Source organism: Gallinula chloropus (assembly GCF_964237585.1).
Source record: "Gallinula chloropus genome assembly, chromosome: 3".
Lineage (NCBI taxonomy): Eukaryota > Metazoa > Chordata > Aves > Gruiformes > Rallidae > Gallinula > Gallinula chloropus.
Window position 1 is genome coordinate 24,922,269 of NC_140087.1, and position 18,593 is coordinate 24,940,861.

The 18,593-nt window shown below is 48.6% G+C and overlaps 1 protein-coding gene across 1 annotated transcript; it reads left to right on the forward strand.

The window, feature by feature from the left end:
• Positions 1-1,287: 1,287 nt before the first annotated feature.
• On the forward strand, positions 1,288-15,834 carry TNFAIP3 (TNF alpha induced protein 3; the record flags this gene model as incomplete). Its single annotated transcript, XM_084262552.1, has 9 exons — positions 1,288-1,539; positions 4,739-5,051; positions 9,308-9,498; positions 9,714-9,861; positions 10,072-10,242; positions 10,867-11,047; positions 12,498-13,405; positions 14,640-14,872; positions 15,553-15,834. The coding sequence occupies exons 2-9, from the start codon at positions 4,739-4,741 to the stop codon at positions 15,832-15,834; spliced, it is 2,427 nt and encodes an 808-aa protein (XP_084118678.1). The 5' UTR covers positions 1,288-1,539.
• Between the last annotated feature and the right edge of the window lie 2,759 nt (positions 15,835-18,593).

Here is an 18,593-nt window from a genome sequence, read left to right on the forward strand (position 1 = left end):
GTGTGGAGCAACTGAGGCTTCTGCCCGAGTCAGCAGGAGCAGTGGATGCTCTATAGTGGGCAGGAGCTCAGCATCTCCTCATCCGCTTTTAGGACTGCAAGAACCATTCTTGCAGAGTTTCATCTCTGTGTGCCTTCAGGTTGCAAACCCGGTGAGCAAGGAACCGCCCTTTTCCCAGCATAAATCCCATCTGGAAATCAGATGTAGGGGCCTTAAGCACTGTGTTTTATTCAGCGGGTTTTCCCACCGCACAGACTTTAGGACACGGTTTAAAGTCGTGGTTACATGAAACGTAATGAGTACTGCAGGCAGGTGGCCAAGCACTTACAAATGCATCCAGGTGCTAAGACCTCCCTGACACGGTGACTTCAGTCCAAAGTTGTGCCCCTTGCCTGTGACGATTCTACCTTGTGTGGGGCTGGATTAAATCACGTTACTAACTCCTGCCTGAAAAATGCCAGCACATGGCGTTACAGGATTACCTGTCAGCCTCACCTCTAATTAAAGCAACCAAGTCACTTGCGGTTAGCTACAATACAAAGCCCGGGCTGTGAAGCAGATGCAGCCTAAACACACACACACACGAACCAGAAGCAAACAACAAACTCGCCTGGCTTTGCAAACAGTCTAGAAGCGCAACAGCTTCTAACAGGATGGGCTGCCTCGGCATCCCGTCGAGATGCCAGCGCCAGGGAGGCTTGGCACCTGCGCCCGGAGACGCAGGGGTACGGCCGGGGTACAGGGGTGCTGCCCGAGCTCCGGGCACGACAGGGCAGGGCCGGCGGCAGCTGCCGGTCCCCCAGCACAACTCCCCCATGCCCGCGGCAGCTTCCACAGGGCACCACCCTGCGCCGGGGCACCGAGCCGCTCCGGCACCCGGCGACTCGGGCCATGGGGTGCACACCCCCCCTCCCCCACCCGCTCGCCACGCCACGTGGCGCCGCGGCGTCCCGCCGAGCACCGGCCCGCCACGGGTGCGGAGCGAAGCCTGCGGGACGGGTACCCTCAGGTAGAGGAGGGGGGGCAACGGAATACGGAAGGGAAAGAGGCCCGCCCGGGTCCCGAAAAGCCCGCCGGTGAGTCACGGCAAGCGGCGGCGGGAGGGGGGCGGGGAGAGGCGCGGGGGCACAGCAGCGCCCCCTGGCGGCGGCGGCGGGCGGGGCGGCTGTTGTCACATGTCGGAAAGTCCCCGGCGCTGCCGGTGGAAATCCCCGGTGGGGGTTTTTGTTGTGTGTTTTTTTTCTTTTCTTTTTTTTTTTTTTTCTCTTTGTGGGGCCCGGGCGCTGAAACAGAAAGGAGAAAAAAACAAACCGAGAGGCTCGGCTCAGCCCTTCATTCCGCAGCGGCGGCGGCAGCGGCAGCAGCTCCGGAGGGGAGGGGGCGGCGGAGCAGGAGCAGGAGGAGGAGGGAAAGGAAGGGAGCCCCGGCTTGGCGGGGGTTGATGGCTTCCGAGCTCAGCTGCGTTCCACCGCTCCAGCCTCGCTGCTGAACGCGAGTTACCGGCAGGATCGGTCAGAGGAGCAGCCCGCCGGTGGAGAGGTGAGCGCCGCTCCGGACACGGGCGCAGGGGTAGGGGCAGGGCACGGCGCCGCGACGGACCCGCGAACCGGCTTTATCTGCTTCTAACCCCGCTCGCAGGAGCGCAACTCGGGGTACCAGGCATGTTTGGCCGCGGAGCTCGGTCGCTTTCCGCCCGGCACCCGAGCGGCTGCCGCTGCGATCGGGGCTGGCTCCCAGCTGGCGATGGGCAGCTCGGCCCGGGCGGCGGAACGGTGCCCTCTGGTGCCTGGCGCCGGCCGGGGCTCGGCGGGCCGGGGCCCCGGCAGGGTCTCGGCGGGCTCTGCGCAGCGCGTACGGCCGGCAAAGCCGTGCGGCCTTGGCTCCTTCCGCGGGGACGCGGGCAGGTGGGGAGAGCGGCTCCGCTCCGCCCGGCGTGCGCCCGCTCCCCGCAGGCCAGCGAAGCAGGGGAGCAGCGCCCGGTACACCCTGCTCAGCCCGCATCTTCTTTCTCGGTAGAGAGCGACGGTGTGTTTGTTTGGGTACCGGGCACTCGGGCAGAGACCCGGGCGTGGAAACTGACGGGCGCTGAAGGTGTGCTAAGCGCGATTATTTCAGCGTTGCCGTTGCACTTCAAGGAAAAGTTCATTATCCCCTCTCCTCAGAGGGCAGAAAGCTAAAGTAACTGTACGAAACTGCCGCCAGATCTCGGGAGAGCATTCAGCTTTCCTGAGCCAAGCATCCTCAGTGTTGGGCGCTGAGGACGGATGCTGCCTCCGACAGCTATTTATACCACTGTTTACAGCTGTCCGTCTCTGGGCGCTCAGAGCCACGGCGTGTCAGGAGGTTCAAGTGCTGTAGCACGCAGTAAAGCACAGCACGGCACAGACTAACGATCGTAGCTGAGCGGCTTTTTCTGTTCTTTAAATCTCCGGCTTAGGCGGCTGTTGAGTTCTGTTTGTTTCATCGCATTGTTCTTTGAAAACAGGGGTAGCTCAGCTTTTGCCTTGCTTGACGCTTGGTACTGTAAATAGCGGAGACAGTAATTTCCGTGTGTGAGGGGAAAACGCGCCTCTGGAATATAATACTGAATAATGACCTTTCAGTGAACACTTCTGTAAGCTCAGTACTTTTTTTGTTGCCTAAAGCTGGAAATAACCATTTCAAGGGTCCGTGCCAGTAGTGCTTAATCATGTGATTAGTCTTCATTCGTGTAAAAAAATCCCATTGACTCAATAGCTCTACTTACATAAGTAAGGAGTTCAGCATTTCAGTCATCTCGCAGCAAAGTATAGCTGTGTTTAATAAACAGGTGAATAAGGGGTTGGTTATCTTTAATTTCTTAAATCGTCCATATATTTAAATCTAGGATTACATGAACAGTGTGTGTAAAACTATTGGTGGGGGCATGGGAAAGTGGTGTTGCCGTTCTAAGGCTATATGTTGGCAGGCGAATGAAAAGAATCTGCTGTCTTTGTTAGGTAAAGGAAAGCTGTTCTGTGTGTGGCAGGATGTGAGAGCTCTGAGCCCTGTCCCCAGTGCTCTACAGGAACAGAGGAAAGAAACTCTGTGAATGACATTGCCCTGACTGAACTGAAAGGACTTTGCAGCATCTCACGTTTCACCTGCTTCTGTTTAGGGTTTGACAGGGTGTCTACTGAATCTCTCCATCAGCTGGTTCTCAGAGAGGTTGTAGAGGGCAGCTCTTGGCAGCTGGAGTTTGAGGTCCCCTCTTATCCTGGCAGGGTCCTTTCCAGTGCTCTGGCTGGGCAGCTGGAGGTGGATGTCACCACCGGATGTTTCCAGGTGAAGAGGAGAAAGCGGCTGGAGAAGGGTGTGCTTAAGCCTTTCTGTGTGAAAGGGGTCTCCTGCCCTGATCTGGAAGTCCCTTCCTAGTCAGTCTGTTGAGTTGTAGTTGTCCTTCCTCATGATGGTCCTTTAGACTCCTGTCCCCATGAGAAAACTCCCTAATAGCTGAATAAAGCGGTTTTCAGTTGCTTCTTGTCCCCTTGTACATGGCAAGGTATATATCCAGACCTTGACATATACTTACGGTGTGCTAGTTGTTCCTAGGTTCATAGTCACGATGGTGGGGCCTCCTTATGCGACCAGCTGTAATCTAAACATGTCAGGCAGGCATATCCTTATTTGTCTTAACATAAATTTGGCTTTGTTTTTAAACATGGCAATACTGTACGTGAATAATACAAAGATGGTGGTGGTGGCATTACCGTAGCGCATGGGAGTTTTGAGGGATGTGGTCCCTGTGTTTGGCCCTAACTAGCCACAAAGTTAGTGCACTCTGTCTGAGTAAGTATTTCAGAGAGTGTAGACAGTTTGAGGTTATGGGGTTTTTTTGTTCTTCCTGCTGTAGCCTGTGAGGCCAGAGATACTGCAGAAAGGGATGCAGGGCAGCAAACATTACATACCCCGCTGTGGAAAAATATTGGGGTTTTTGAGCCAAGTGGAAATGCTTTTTCAGCTATGTTGACTTACCGCTGAGTAATAGCAGCACTGCAGCCTGCACCCCCACGCGCAGCACAAGCACCCCTGTGCGGTGGCTCAACCACTCACAAAATATAAGGAGCCTCAAGCAGAGTAACGTTAAGTCTGCTCTTGAGCCCTTGCTCTGCTGCAGACTCCTCTCGCTTGCCGTCTTTGGCTGCTGTAAGTATGGGACAGGTACTAGTGTGGCATGTAATACTCGGGGCTCTTTTTGTACTGTACCAAGCATCACTTCTCAGAACGGATGGGCTGTGGAAATCTGAAATGGTCATTATCTGCTTTTTTTGGCATGTCATCAAAACAAGAGCTTGAAACGTGCTGAAAGTTCAGCAAGTTCATATGGGATTACACCGTGCAATTATCAATTAGTCAAATTTCCAGGCTAATTTTCCTTTCCCTTGATCTTGTCTTCTTTTATCCTTACTTTGATTTAAATGCTTTTTTTTTTTTGAATGATGATGCAATTTCCTTAGTTATAAATAAATTCCCTGTAATACCTCATTAAATGATAGCAATAAATGATTGGAATAAACTGGTCATTGTCTATATCTGAGTAATGCAGAGAGGCTAGTGGATATGAGTCCATCATCTATGGACTGCATCCTCTCTGTGCTCATTTTAGGCAAAACTGCTGCCAGAATCCTACCCCTTTCAGGCTTCACAGTCGCTGGAGAAGTCACAGCGCTGCAATGCAAGAATGTTAACATTCTAATAAAATGATCCTTTTTCATTTCAGATGTCTTCTAGAAACATGGCTGGCCAACACATCCTTCCTCAAGCTTTGTACCAGAGTAATATGCTGAAAACCATGAAGATTAGAGAGAGGACACCTGAAGACGTGGTCAGAGCCCCCAATGGAATAATTCACCACTTCAGGACTATGCACAGATACACCGTAGAAATGTTCAGAATGTGCCAGTTTTGCCCTCAGTTTCGGGAAACGCTTCAGAAGGCCCTGATGGACCAGGCCACACAGACTTCGCTGGAGCGCCAGAGGAAGCTCAACTGGTGCATGGAAGTTCGGAGACTTGTCCCACTGAAGACTAATGGTAAGTTATGAGCTGGTCTTTGCGCTCCCATTAAAACGGGCAGTACTAATGTAGCACCTTTATTAATAGCATCTGAGTTCACGTTACTGAAACAGAAGTGCGCGGCCTTAAAAAAAGTGGTGCCTTTTAGTCTTAGTTTTGTAAACTAAAATTCTTTCCACATGATCTGCTGTCCTGAGGCTGCAGCAGTCCCCTGCCCATGTCACAGTATTACGAATATAGCCTGAAAATTTCACAGATACTTCCATAATGTCAGTAACCTGTGGCACATCAGAGTAAAACACCAGGCCGCAACTTAGATTTGCAACCCGTTGCCTTTCCATGAATCCAACTCTGCTGTGTGTCGGCTGCCTGGTCGGAAGTGCTGAGCGGCCCTTAATGCCAGGCAAGAGGAGACTTCAGATGCTTTGAGTGACGGGGATGTGTTTGTGTGTGTGTGTGTATATACATACATTGTGTATATTAGAAGCCATAAGCCCTACCACTGTAGCTGGCAGGCAAGGTTCACCTGCTGGTGGCCCAGCTTTACCTGTGGTGCCAGTGGGAGCATTCCAGACTTGGAGCCAATGGGAACCTGACCTCCCTGTCCCTGGGGTCAGCACCCCACTCCCAGCTGGCTCCTTTACCCTCTGTTACCTGCTGGGGTTTGGCAGCTCTTGCCCTCCCTTAGGGCTCGCCAGTGGTTGCGGTGCGCGTCGCTGACAGCCATCTTTGTGCAACACGAAGTTTGCAGCGCCCTTCTCTTTCAAGGGTCAGCGCTGGGTGTGGGGCTTGGCTTTAGGGCTACTGTGTGTGTGTTGTGTCAAGTGCTGTAAATTAAAAGGTTCAGCAGTAGTGCAAAGATTTCCTGAATAGCGTACGTGTGTCCATGGTCTTGAGCAGGAAACTTTTGCACATGACTAAGGGTCCCTGAGCATTTCACATTCAGCAGAGGAAAGACTCAGTAATGGCTGTGACTTATGGTCATGCAGCTGCGAACTTGGACTCAGGATTCCTTACAGCACAGATTGCCCCTAACTGGGAAGGTAGGCTGGGACAGCGAGGACTCCAAGAACATGGAAAACACATCACCTTTGCTGAAGGAGCAGATGGTCATAGAGCGGGTGTGGTGGAGTTGCAGCCTCCTTGAAGTCTTTGTTTTGTTCTGTGGAGGCTTCTTTTTATATCTGTTTATGTACATGTTGTCCTTATCTTCCCAGTCCACATTGTTCTGTACTTCACAGTCTGATCTCATGTGTCTGTCTTGTGCAAAAGCCATAAAAACGGAAGCACCGTGTAGATGTCACTGCTGTGACCTAGAAGAGCCTGATCCTAACGTATGTGTCTGCAGTTGTCAGAGAGGCCCTAACCTGTTGTTGGGCTTTTGCACGTGTGTAAAATTCTTGTGACTCTGATTAGGCTGTTCTTGGAGATTATGTAACCTTGAACTTCCAGAAGGACTGGAGTTGCAGCTTGGGCAGGCAGCACTCGGGCAGGCAGCGTGTTGCAGGTACTAGGAAGGTAACATCACTCCAAGTGTTACATCTTCAAAACTTCACCCCAGGAGACAGGCAAGCAGATTTACTAGGAAGATGGACAACGTGCCTATCTTTTGCCCAGGGCAAAGAGTGAGGTTTTGGAATCCCCCATCTCCTGTTACCGTGAGTCCTGCAGGGGTTAACACTGCCCTGACAGGCCCTTGTTGCTGACATCACTGTGTTCAGTAGCTGTGACTTGCGTGGTCTCGTGACTGTCAGCCTGCGTTGCAAGAGGCAACAGTTTGTGGACTGGGGCTCGGGTCACATCTGTGAGCTGGTGCACCAGGAGATACTGGGGCAGGTTGAGTCAAGGCAAAGCAAGGACTTGGTTTGTGGTTCCCCCCACCCCCCCATAACCCTCGCAGTCAATGAACTTGGCTTCAGTTCAGTGCTTTAGGGTCACCGGGTGCATGAGTAGAAGGAGTGGCTTTGCGAACCTGTGGTTTATGCAAAGCAGTTGCAGCTCTGGACCTTCGCAGGGGAGAGAAGGTAAACTGGACGGAAGGAGAGGATCCCTGAAAGCACGGTTAGAAGCTTTGGAGACCTGTATTATCCTAGAAAATAACATGTTAGTGGGTTTTTTTGTTCCCCCCTGCCCCCAGCATTTAGCTGCCTAACCCGTAGGTGTGGGAGGAATATATTAATCCCTTCAGCCAGCGGTGGGCTTTCTTCAGAAAATTCTGGGGGGTTTTCTGGTGAAGGTTGTAACTGTTGAAAGTAAAGTATTTCCTATAGGAAGTTTTGTCGTCTGTTTTATCTAATATGTACGTGAGTTTGTGGAGCGCCCTGGGCTTTTTGAATTTAAAAAAAATAAAGCCCTTTTGAATCACCACGCGTTTCTTGGCAGATGGGCGAATGGCGGATAGGAGGAAAGCAGTGGGAGGCATACAAATTGAAACCGTTGTGGGTTTGGTGTTTTTTGGGGTTTTTTTTTTTTTTTTTGTTTAATTAAAAAAAAAGTATAAAAATGTAAAAATTCCCTTGCCTATTGGCTGTAGGGATTTCACTTGTACAATAATGAATTGGCACCCATTCCAGTTCGGCCGGCCACACCCCCCGGGAAAGTCCGAGGGCGGCTTTGGGGCTCAGCCCCGGAGCCGCAGAACAAAAAGTACAACTGTTGCTCAATTGCTAGTCAAACGTCGTGGGGGAATTCCAAGTGCTGTGTAAGGAATTTTGGGCAGCGCTTCTCAATAAAGAACTGAAAGCAAGCTCTCCGATAGACAGGGGACCAGAGAAAAAAAAATAATCATCTTATCTTTGCTCTAGATTTTGCAAAGGGAAAATTTTAATGGGATTAATATGTCATCTTTCTCGGTCAGAAGGAAACCCAGTCAGTCTTTCTGTCTTATTTAGTGTTCCCTGATTTTTCAGCTCAAGTAAGTGGCCCGCGGGCTTGGAGTAACTAAGACCGTGTTCAGGGACCAGGGGCAGATGCAGGAACCTGGCATGCACCGAGTCCGCAGCAATTTGAGACGTGTTAAGCAGATTTCAGAGGATCTCTTCTTCAGGTTTTGGGGTCTTTTGTTGTAGGATTTTCTCTGCAGCTTCCTAGGAAAAGTAGCAGAAGTGTTGGCAAATGGTGTAGTTGAGCTCAGTGTATGTGGCAAACTGGTTTTAAATTTTTGGTGGGGTGTTATTTTTCCCCTGTGTGAGAAAAATCTAGCGGTGTGGTTTATGTCCTCTATTCCAAGGAAATTGCTGTGAATTCTTAGCATTGAGCAAATCTGTTCACCGCTGTTGTAAACACCAGACCTAGTTTGGAACCTGAGGATATGGCAGTAATGATCCTTAATGTCTCCCTTTCAAGGGAGACACCAGCTGCTGAAGAAGATGGCTAGAGATAGAATTTGAAACCCAGCCATAGGCATAGTTTGTCACACCTTTTAATTAACTAACTCCTCTGAGTCTCAGTTTCTTCCTCTCTGAAATTGCAGAACATCTCTGTACTTCCTACCTGTTGAGTAAAGAGGACTTTTTCATTGTGAGGAGTGTGTGTAAATAAAAACCAGATTATTATGTTTTTCATTTATTAAGCTTTAGTTTTGTGTTTTAGAAGCGCAACCCTCTAAATAAAATATTTAACAGCCCAGCATACTGTCAGTGCTGAGAGGATGGTGTCCCTACAGTTGCTTCGCATAAATCACCTACTCTTCCCTTTCTGACTTTTTAAGTTTTTAAAAAACTTTAATTACTATTTCTCCATGAAACAGAGCCCAAGCACCAGGCTGTTCAATGCAGTGCTCCTCAGGGGACGCAAAGCTTGGTGTTACTACAGTGTTTTCTTAGTGGTTTCCATTATCTCTTCCCCATGCCATCAGCTGTACTTGTATAAACAGTGAAGAGGGAGGTTTACACATTCTTTTGTAATTTTAAGTTGACTTTGGTATGTTTAAAAGCTGTTTCAACTGTGTAACATTTGCAGTTGACCCCAAAATTTAGTACATGATATCAGTCAAAGTTAAGGAAGTTAGATAAGGGGCAGGCTTCCCTCCATTGCTGAATGACAGCCTACTACCAGCTGGTGAAGGCACAAAACCAGTAGAGAGGACTTTGTTCCATTCCACCTCAAAGCAGACAGGTCATCACTGTAGTCTTGTTAACACCCTCGTGTCCAAGGCAGAGAGAGAAGCACACAAGGAATATGTGTATGTGCAGCACAGTTTACACCCCGTGTGCTTCTGGGGTTTTATTTAAGCTGCCATTTAATAATAATGTACTCTTGCCTTTGTTTTGCAGGTGATGGGAATTGCCTCATGCATGCAGCATCACAGTACATGTGGGGCATTGAAGATATCGACCTGGTCTTAAGAAAAACGTTGTTCAGTGCGCTCAGGGAGATTGACACACAGAACTTGAAGCACCGCTGGCAGCGGGAGGCTAGCAAATCCCAGGAGTTTGTAGAAACGGGACTCTGCTATAACACCCGGGTAAGGTGGCCTGAGGGAACGGTGCTGTTCTCCAAGTGCTCATCAGCGTTGTCTTGCTGATTTCATTTGCTTTTTGGCTTCACGGATGCCACTGTTTGTGGAGATCAGACACAGTCCTCCTTCAGAGTAAATGGACAATGTGGCTATTTTGAGCTGCAGTTAGTTCCTGACCTCCATGTCTTTGAAGGGTTGCTGACAGATGTCTCTTTCCTCAGAACTGGGAGGAGGAGTGGGAATGCCTTGTTGAAATGACCTCCCCAGAAACATCTGGGGCTCGAAACAGACTCCCATATAATGCACTGGAAGAAATCCACATCTTCATCCTTGCTAACATCCTCAGGAGGCCTATCATTGTCCTTGCAGGTGAGTTGCCTGGCTAGCCATGATACCTTAAGGACCGTGTTACTCTCTGCTGTATTAGTAATCTTGCTTTGCTCATAGCTGTTCTTAGGTAGATACGTTTCAGAACTGGCCATTTTCAACAACTGTTCTAAAACACCCAGAATGCTTTCTCTTGCCTGTAGCACATGCTTAATTGTGTTTGTTTGTGTTTTCTTTATCTTCCTTGTGCAGATAAAGTGGTGAGAAGCTTAGAGTCTGGCTCCAGCTTTTCTCCTCTGAACGTTGGAGGTGTTTACTTGCCTCTGCTTTGGCCAGCCGAAGAATGCTACAGATACCCAATAGTGCTTGGCTATGACAACATGCATTTTACACCTCTGGTGTCTCTGAAGGACAGCGGGCCAGGTAGTTTTCAAGTACTTTGTTTGGTATTTATGTAGCTGCTTCAATTTCATCATGCTGATCAATCATTTACAATGTAATCTGGTTCAGATTTGCATTTCAAAAGTCAGAATAAATGTAGAAGATTCCTTTGGAACGTGTGCTTAAAGTGTGACCAGAAACAGTTTTGACTCTAAATTGGAATAGAAAATAAAGGTTGTTTTCAAATCACTGTTTGAAAGTAGAGTACAATTTGCCAGCTTGCAGGCTGGCCTCCGTCAAAGGGGGGGGACGACCTCTGCTTCACTGTGTTCTGGCCACCTTTCCACACCCCATCAAAAGATAAGTTTTGAAGGATCTGGTTTCACAGCCCAGTGCACGCAATGTGATACATGTGGCTCTTCTGAAGGGATAGAGGTGCTCTAAGTTCAGGTTAGGGCATCATCCCCTGGAAAGGTCTAACAAAGTACATCTACAGTACATCCAGAAGAAAGTTGCTATGGGACATTATAACTTCATGGGGTAGGGCTAAGTTTGTGGTGTGTGTGTCTGTGTCCTCCACCAGTGGCATTGTTTAGAAACTGGTTGCTTCTGCCAGCCATTCTCCTCTCTCTAAATTATGTGCTAATGTGCCTTGTTTCCCCACAGAGCTCCGGGCTGTCCCTCTAGTCACCAGTGAACGAGGCAAATTTGAGGACTTGCGCTTGCACTTCCTGACAGATGCAGAGGAGAGGGACACAAAGCAGCTGCTAAAAGACTACCTGATAGTGATAGAAATTCCAGTGCAAGGCTGGGACCACGGTACAACTCATCTAATCAATGCTGCAAAGTGAGTGTCATTCCCTTTTCTGCAACCTTTGTTTACAGTGGTGGGAGGTGCCAGTGTGGTCCTTGGTTTTTCCTTTCTTCCTTCCACCCTAGCAACTGTGTTTACCCTGTTTACCCTCTGCGATACGAAATCATGGCATTACTGCTGACATGCTTTGAAAGTGGAGTGAGCTCAACCCAGTCACAGATTTAAAGGCAGAAATGTCTTCAGACTTGGCAGACCAAAAACTAACATTTTAGAAGCGTAAAATGATTAGTTTCACTGACTTTGAGATTATATGGGAGGGTGGCTGAAAAGTAGTTAAACCCAGGAAGCAGTTAGACCAAACTCCTGTGCTTTATGTAAGGGCATGTTGCATAAGGGGCAGTTGGTGTAATTTTGGTTGCCCTAGGGGAAAGGACCTGGCGATACGCTCTTGGCACAGACGCCTTGGCATGCTGGGCTGTTGCAGTGTGGCAGTAGGCAGGAAGCTGTGGCTGGTGGAGGAACCGTCATCAGTCTTCACCCCCGCCCCGACAGCTGAGCCGTCAGTAACGTGCTGGGGGCAGCTGGCAGCACCCATCGGCTTCTCCTTGCATTTAGGGAACGCTGGTGGCAGTGCCTGCCCATCCCTTTGGCAAGTGTGGAAGGGAAGCAACTCCTCATGTCTCCTTCCATTACCACACAGGGGAGGGGTGGTTTGGGAGCCTTGAAAACTGAAGTCCTCCTACCCAAAAGATAGGTGCATATATAATGAAGATCAATCCAGCTTCCCTAGTCCTGCTGCATGAACGTGTTCTCGAGTGTTACCAGTAATGCCAGCTCCTCATCCTTCGAGCTGCGGCATGGCAAAGCTCCAGTGCGGGGTTTGCCTGCAGTCGGGGGCAGGGTAGGGATGCTGTGGATGCTACTATTACGCACACTGCAACAAAGGCCTGTAGTTTGTTTAAAGAATTCCCCTAGTAGATAACAGACCCAACAGGGCAAAACCAGGAGCAGATTTCATGATAAAATATATCATGAAATGTAGAGCCCACTGTAGGAAAGGCTTGCTCTTTGTGTGGGCTGGTGGTCTTCTACTCTACCCTCAACTCAGTTGAGCTCTGGTCTTCAGTGGAATTCAGGACTGGGGGGATTTTCCATTCCTCTTCTCAGGGATTATCCATATTCTTCCTGTAAACAGCTTGTAGACAGAAAACCCTCACCTAGAAAATCCTTTTAAGAATACTTCTGTTTGGCATTACATCAGAGCATGTCTTTAGATGTGAAAGTCTCCATTTGACATCATTGAACACCTGCTTTTAAAATTATTTCCATTTACAGCAACAGTTTTAACATCCTGGATCTTCTAGTTGAGTAATATGGATGTGCATTAAATCTACATTTCCTCCCCACGTTGCTTGTATTTGCCTCCACCCCCACCATCTGCCCTTCTCAAACACTGATGCAATCTTCCTTTTTTGGCTGTCAGGTTAGATGAAGGCAACCTACCCAAAGAAATCAACCTTGTGGAAGACTACTTTCAACTGGTGCAGCATGAGTACAAGAAGTGGCAGGAGAACAACGAGCCTGTTCGGAGAGAGACCTGCCCCAGGAACAGACAGGAACTGTCTCTTTCCCAGCTCTCTCTCTTACAGGTGAAATGTGAAACACCAAACTGCCCTTTCTACATGTCTGTGAACACCCAGCCTTACTGCCATGAGTGCTTTGAGCGGAGGTCCCAGGGGAGCAAAGGAAGAAAGCAGACCTCCAAAGCAGCACCCGAAAAACTGAAGGCAGCTGGGTTGGGCTCCTCCCGTGGGGATGTGTGTGAACCTGGGGGATGGATGCCCGAAGAGCCTGTAACAGGGCCTCGCTCTGCACCACCAACCGCTCCAAGCCTTTTCCTGTACAGCGAAACCACGGCCATGAAATGCAGGACACCGGACTGCCCTTTCACACTGAACGTGCAACACAATGGGCTGTGCGAACGCTGCTACAACGCCAGACAGCTCGGTCCTTGCAACAACTTGGATGACCAGAGACATTTAGACTATGCCACATGCAAGGTGTGCCGTCAGAAGGCCAACAGGACCTTCAATGGCATATGTAGCACTTGCTTCAAAAGGACTACAGAGCGCTCCTCAAATGGCAGCCCTGCTTTCCCATCCACGTGCCACCAGAGGTCAACATCTGACCCGTCTCAGATCTCGCAGATCCTCCTCCAGAATTCCTGCCATCAGGATCCCAACAGCTGTGGTGAGGAGCCTTCGCCAGTGCTGTTTCCTCCCGAGAAGAGGGGAGGTGACCTCTGCAGGAAATCTGGCTGCAAGTTTTTTGGGACATCGCAGAATGAGGGCTTTTGCACACTGTGTTATTTTGAATACGAGGCAAACCATGGTAAGTGGAGATGGGGTGGGCTTTGGCGCACTTTGACTGCAGATGGTCCTTCTCAAGCTATGAAGCTCTGCACACAATGGGTGCTAAAAAGGCAGGGAGTGACTGTAAAGGTGTGGAGCAGCAGCAGCAGTGGTGTGAAGAGGAGTTGTTATTATCCTGTAATTATCTTGTAAAATCTCCCATCGGCTTTCTTGGAAGCAAAGCTAGTGCTCAGAAAGGGGGTTATTTCTGATCCCTCTCCACTGGCCACTGCAGTCATGGTTTGGTATGGATTTTCTGGACAAGCTGTAGGGCTCGGTGGAGGAACTGCTATAGTATTGATGCTACTGAAATCCAATTGTCTTAGCAAGGCTTTTAAGCTTGGACTACATTTGAAGTTCTGTATCTATTCTGGGTATAACAGATTTAACACCTTGGAGTCACCTTGATAATAAGCAGAGCAAGTAGAAGCTGACTGTAGGTAACGTGCTTTTATTTTGGAGTAACTTAGGAGTGCATTTTTAGAATCTACCTTGAAATCCTCCTTGGTAGCACCGTACACATGTGTGCACGTCGTTTTTCGTGCTGCTGCCCTGTTACACAGGCCACGAGCCCTTGGCTATGTACTGAGGGTGAAAGAGAAACTCTTGCAGGTCTTGAGACTGTGGAATTGCTGACGATGGTGCCAGTGCTGCGCTTTCCACACACTTTCAAATTTGGGAACTTCTGTGCCAGCTTGCAATAGCTCATTTTCCAGCATTGTTCACAATGAATGTTTTTTTCCTGATTGTGGAATGTATATGTAAGATTGCCACATGCAGCTAAAAACTATAGGCACTTTTTCCCATTAAGCTCTGTGCCGCTGTAATTCCATTACCTGGTGCTGCTGAAATGGGGAAGGCTGAGAGGGAAGTGTTGGAGTAGGTCACAGATGGGATGTTGAAGCCAAAGGCAACATTCCTCTTCACTTCAGTGGGATCAAGTTTTCCAACTGAAGGCAAGTTTTCCCCAAATCAGCAGTTTCAACAACTTCTGATGTGAAAATCAGACTCTATTAGCGCCTTTACTTATGTAACATGGAGGAAAGTGCATCAACTGAGGTGGCTCAGCAATGTCCAAAACCCACGTTTGAAAACAGTTGATTTTTGTTGTTGTTGTTGTTGTTTTTAATCTGGGGAGCTTTTCGTTGTTGCTTTTGAGTCAGCAGATCTAGTGAGCTCATTCAAACTCCTCCTGTCCTTCCTTTGCATTGCAGACAGTGCTTTGCTACGCCACCAGAGGAGATCTCAGAGGAAGCCCTTGGCAGCGGGTCAGCCCGGGACCTCCGCCGCCACCTTCCGTAATACCGTGTCCTGCCAGAGGCGCGACTGTGGCACCCTGAGCAGCACCATGCTCGAAGGGTACTGCCAGAACTGCTTCATTAAAGCCCAGAACCAACGGTTTCAGGAAGCCAGGAGGACAGAAGAACAGCTGGTGAGACAGCCAGAAGTAAGTGTGAACTCTTCAGAATCTTCCTCTTGTTTAGCTCTGCACGTTTTTCTCTTGTGTGCACAACTCAGGATGCATACTAGAAAATCCTCAGGTGACTGCATCCTAAGAATCTTGGAAAGATGATTGTAGAGTATCTCATGAATTTTCCCTGCTCCAGTTGAGCAGCACTCCTAAAAGTCATTCTCAGTTTCGGGCTGTCATGGCTGTCTTCAGTTTTACCCCAGATGGGATTTTACCAGCAATCTCAGTGGAAGCAGTTGAATGAGCAGTTGGTTTGCTTGCTTATCAGGGAGAGATGTTTGTTCTTGCCCGTAGAGCTATGCAACTGCATTGAGGGGTTTAGTCTGCTTCATGTTGCCTTTTTCATTCAGCCCATTACAGATTTTTTTCTGTTCCAGTTTTGGGGTTTTCTTCATCTGGTTTGTTTTGACTCTCTTAGAATTGAGCGTTACCACAGATAAAAACCTTTATTTTTTTCCTAAGAAATGGCAGAATTTGTGATTTTCTTTGGTAAAGCTCAGCTTGGCTCTTGGTATTGCACTTTTTAGAAGCATGTGCCTTCAACAGCCCGCAGTGGTTACCTACACAAACCACGAGCAAAAAGCTGAAAGTAAATCAAAAAGCCTCTCGTGCTGCCAGCACGGCAACTGACAATGTGTGTCTTAACTTTTCTCAAGAGAACAGGGCAGCACAGAGACATGCAGCGGGGAGTGTCGAGTAGCCAGAAGAGACAGTGTGCGGTGGCTTCCTGCCGAAACAACCTGGCTCGCAGGACCGATGACTTGTGCCCCGAGTGCCAGCGCCTCAGTCAGCTGGCGCCGTCGGGGAGTGCCAGGGACCCGTCCACGGAGGAGCCCCCGAAGCAGCGCTGCCGAGCCCCAGCTTGCGATCACTATGGCAACGCCAAGTGCAATGGCTACTGCAACGAGTGCTACCAGTTCAAACAGATCTATGGCTAGCAGAGGAGAGGACTTGGTGGAAAAACGAGAACGTGGTACCAGCTACTTCCTTCACTGAAATGGTGCTATGTCCAAAACACTTTACAGTCCTGGGAGTGGTAAGGAAGGCGGGGGGAATATAAGCTGCCTGCTCATGTTTGTGTTTATTCCCAAGAGTGGGAATAAATGTCTACTTCCTTTTAACACTGCATACAAGGACTGCTGAGAAGGGCAGGTTGCCTTCTGCACAGAGCTGCCGTTCATGAGTAAGCTCCTACAATGCTGTATTTAATTCTTGGACTTCCCAGGAGGAAGTGTGAAGCATTTGAGTCCAGAGAACTTCCCAGTTCTGCCTCTTTCTCAATACCTCCCCAGCTCCCCGGGCAAGGAGCCATGGCTACTGTCAGATGTGCAGGAGCTCTTTGTGTTTGCATACATCAGTCAGAGCCTTTCCTGAGAGGGATCCCCCAGGAGAGGCTGATGCAACTTGCAGTTGGTATCTGAAGAAACTTGCTTTGGGTTGCCCACGTCCTTGCCACTGTTTTTACAGAGCTTGTCAAGGCGGGAGCTCCCGCAGCATTCAGGGTGTTACCGGGCAGTGGTGCTCAGCAAGCCGCCGCCAGAAAGACCAGCAGTGATCTGCTCCTTTAACGTGCTTAACCAAACCAGTGTCTAGCTAGATCTTTTCCCAGCTCCCAAGACAGCTGGAAAGATGGTGATTACAGAAGCAACTTTATCGAGCACATGCATGTGGTGGGAAAGATGCTGTTCCCCACTCGTATGGAAGGAATTGCCTCCAACAGATTGAAAAAAAGCCTTTTGGTTTTGACTTCTGTTCTGAAACTAGAGCAACTCTCTTCTCTTGCATTGTAACTGTCAGGGATACCTGTGCTGCTCTTCGTATCCTCCCTCTCTGTCACACTTCATTCTGTTCTCCTTAACGTGATTCTGTTACCATGCAAGCAGCTTGGAGCTTGGTAATGGAGTGCTTTAGGGTCAAGGTTATACTCCTGCAGTTCATGCATCCACTTCTCCATCTGAATACTTTCTTTAGCCACCTTCACTTAACCTTTGTGCCTGGTACCTGCTTTTGTTGTCTTCTTTCACACCTTTTAAGTTTTCAGCATCTGTTTTGCTGCTATGATTTTGGAGGTGATACCTCTTCCAAGTTGCTTCTTAAGTATAGAATCCTTTTCTAGTTATAAAAATAAGTTTTTAGAAAGACAAAAACAACCAACTTTGTGACTTCATTCTATTAAATTTTATATATTTTGTGAACCTTAATGTGAACATAATGTTTTATTAAAATATTTATATTATTTGAAACAATGCAACTTGAACTTTGCACAGCTAGGAGTTTTTTTACATATATTTACTCTTGTGTTAAACGTTACAAATTTAATGTATAATTGAAAAACATTTTCAGATACAAAAAATAAATTATTGAAGGATTGAGTTTGCTATTCTGTATTTATATGAGACAGCATAGTTGAGCATGGGACACCCACTGAAGAAAGCATTTCTTCAGTCATACCATCCAGCATGGATCTTACCAAGTCCTCCCTGGTTCAGATGATGCAGCCAAGTGCTTCAAGGGGGTGATAACTTGCTGTAAGTTTCTGCATACTCCCACCTTATGGCATTGTCCTCGCAGGAAGAGATCTTGGTACTGTGGGAGACCCATACAGTCAGTGTGCACAGGGAGTCAGCTCCTGTGGGTGCAGAGAATCTTCAGTCCCCAGAGCTGTGAGTGGGGGAAAGTAAGGATGGTCAGACCGGGCTGCAAGAGAAGCCAAGCTTAGACTGACTTGACTTTACTTTCTTCATTCCTCCATCAGTTACGCCGTGTTGCTTGAGTGCTGCCTTGGACAGTGGTCATGGCAGCAGGTGGTCCCACCTCAACTCAGAGAGGGTTGCAGCACGAGGACAGAGGCCAGCCCTACCACCTTCCTGCAGCAGGGAAGCCCCTCGCCTTTTGGTCTTGGCATCAGTGTTGCCTGAGTTGCCAACTGCTGCTTGAAAAAGTACTTGAAAGTGCTGTTTTCCTCCGTTCCCAAACTCAGGCTAGCTCCTGCCAGGTGGTCTCTGTGCTGTAACACCCTCTGTGTGGCATGGGGATGCCTGTACCAACACTTGGGTGCTCCAGACCTCTGCCTAGACAGGGAATTCTGGACGTTACACTGGCTTCTTGGTGTTGTCTGTGACCTGAAGGGGAAAACAAATGAGTCAGAGCTGCAAATATCCCTGTGCAGTCAAGAAAGAGGATCTTTTCCTGAGAGGCCGATCCCCAAATCATCTGCTTTTTATGCTGGTTAACTCTTCAATCCCTTCTGGATGTTGGGGAGCACACCACAGCATATTGTTTCGGTGCTGTCCCAGTTGAAAACATGCAGATGATCAGTTCCCAAGTACTTCTGCCATATCTTTGCTAGTCCTTGTAATTCACTCAACTCTGTAGCCCATGTTCATGGATGCCTGTCCAACTTCCTCACACTCCTTGCCCTCCTTGGTTTAGCTCAATTTCCTCTAGACACATGTACTACTCCTGTCTGAGCATGCAACCTAGAAGTCAGTGTTCATCCCCCTATCTATATGGTATACTCTTCTCTTTGAAAGTCTGGCGCCCTGTTTATCCATACCCTCCTCCCAATTTCTTTATACTCACGCAACTCACATGCCTGCCTGATTCATCGAGCTTCTGCACCAGGCAGACACCTCAGTGCTGAAAGAGCAGGCAAAGACTTGGAGGCATGTCTCTACCAGGAGTTGGAGGGCAGCTC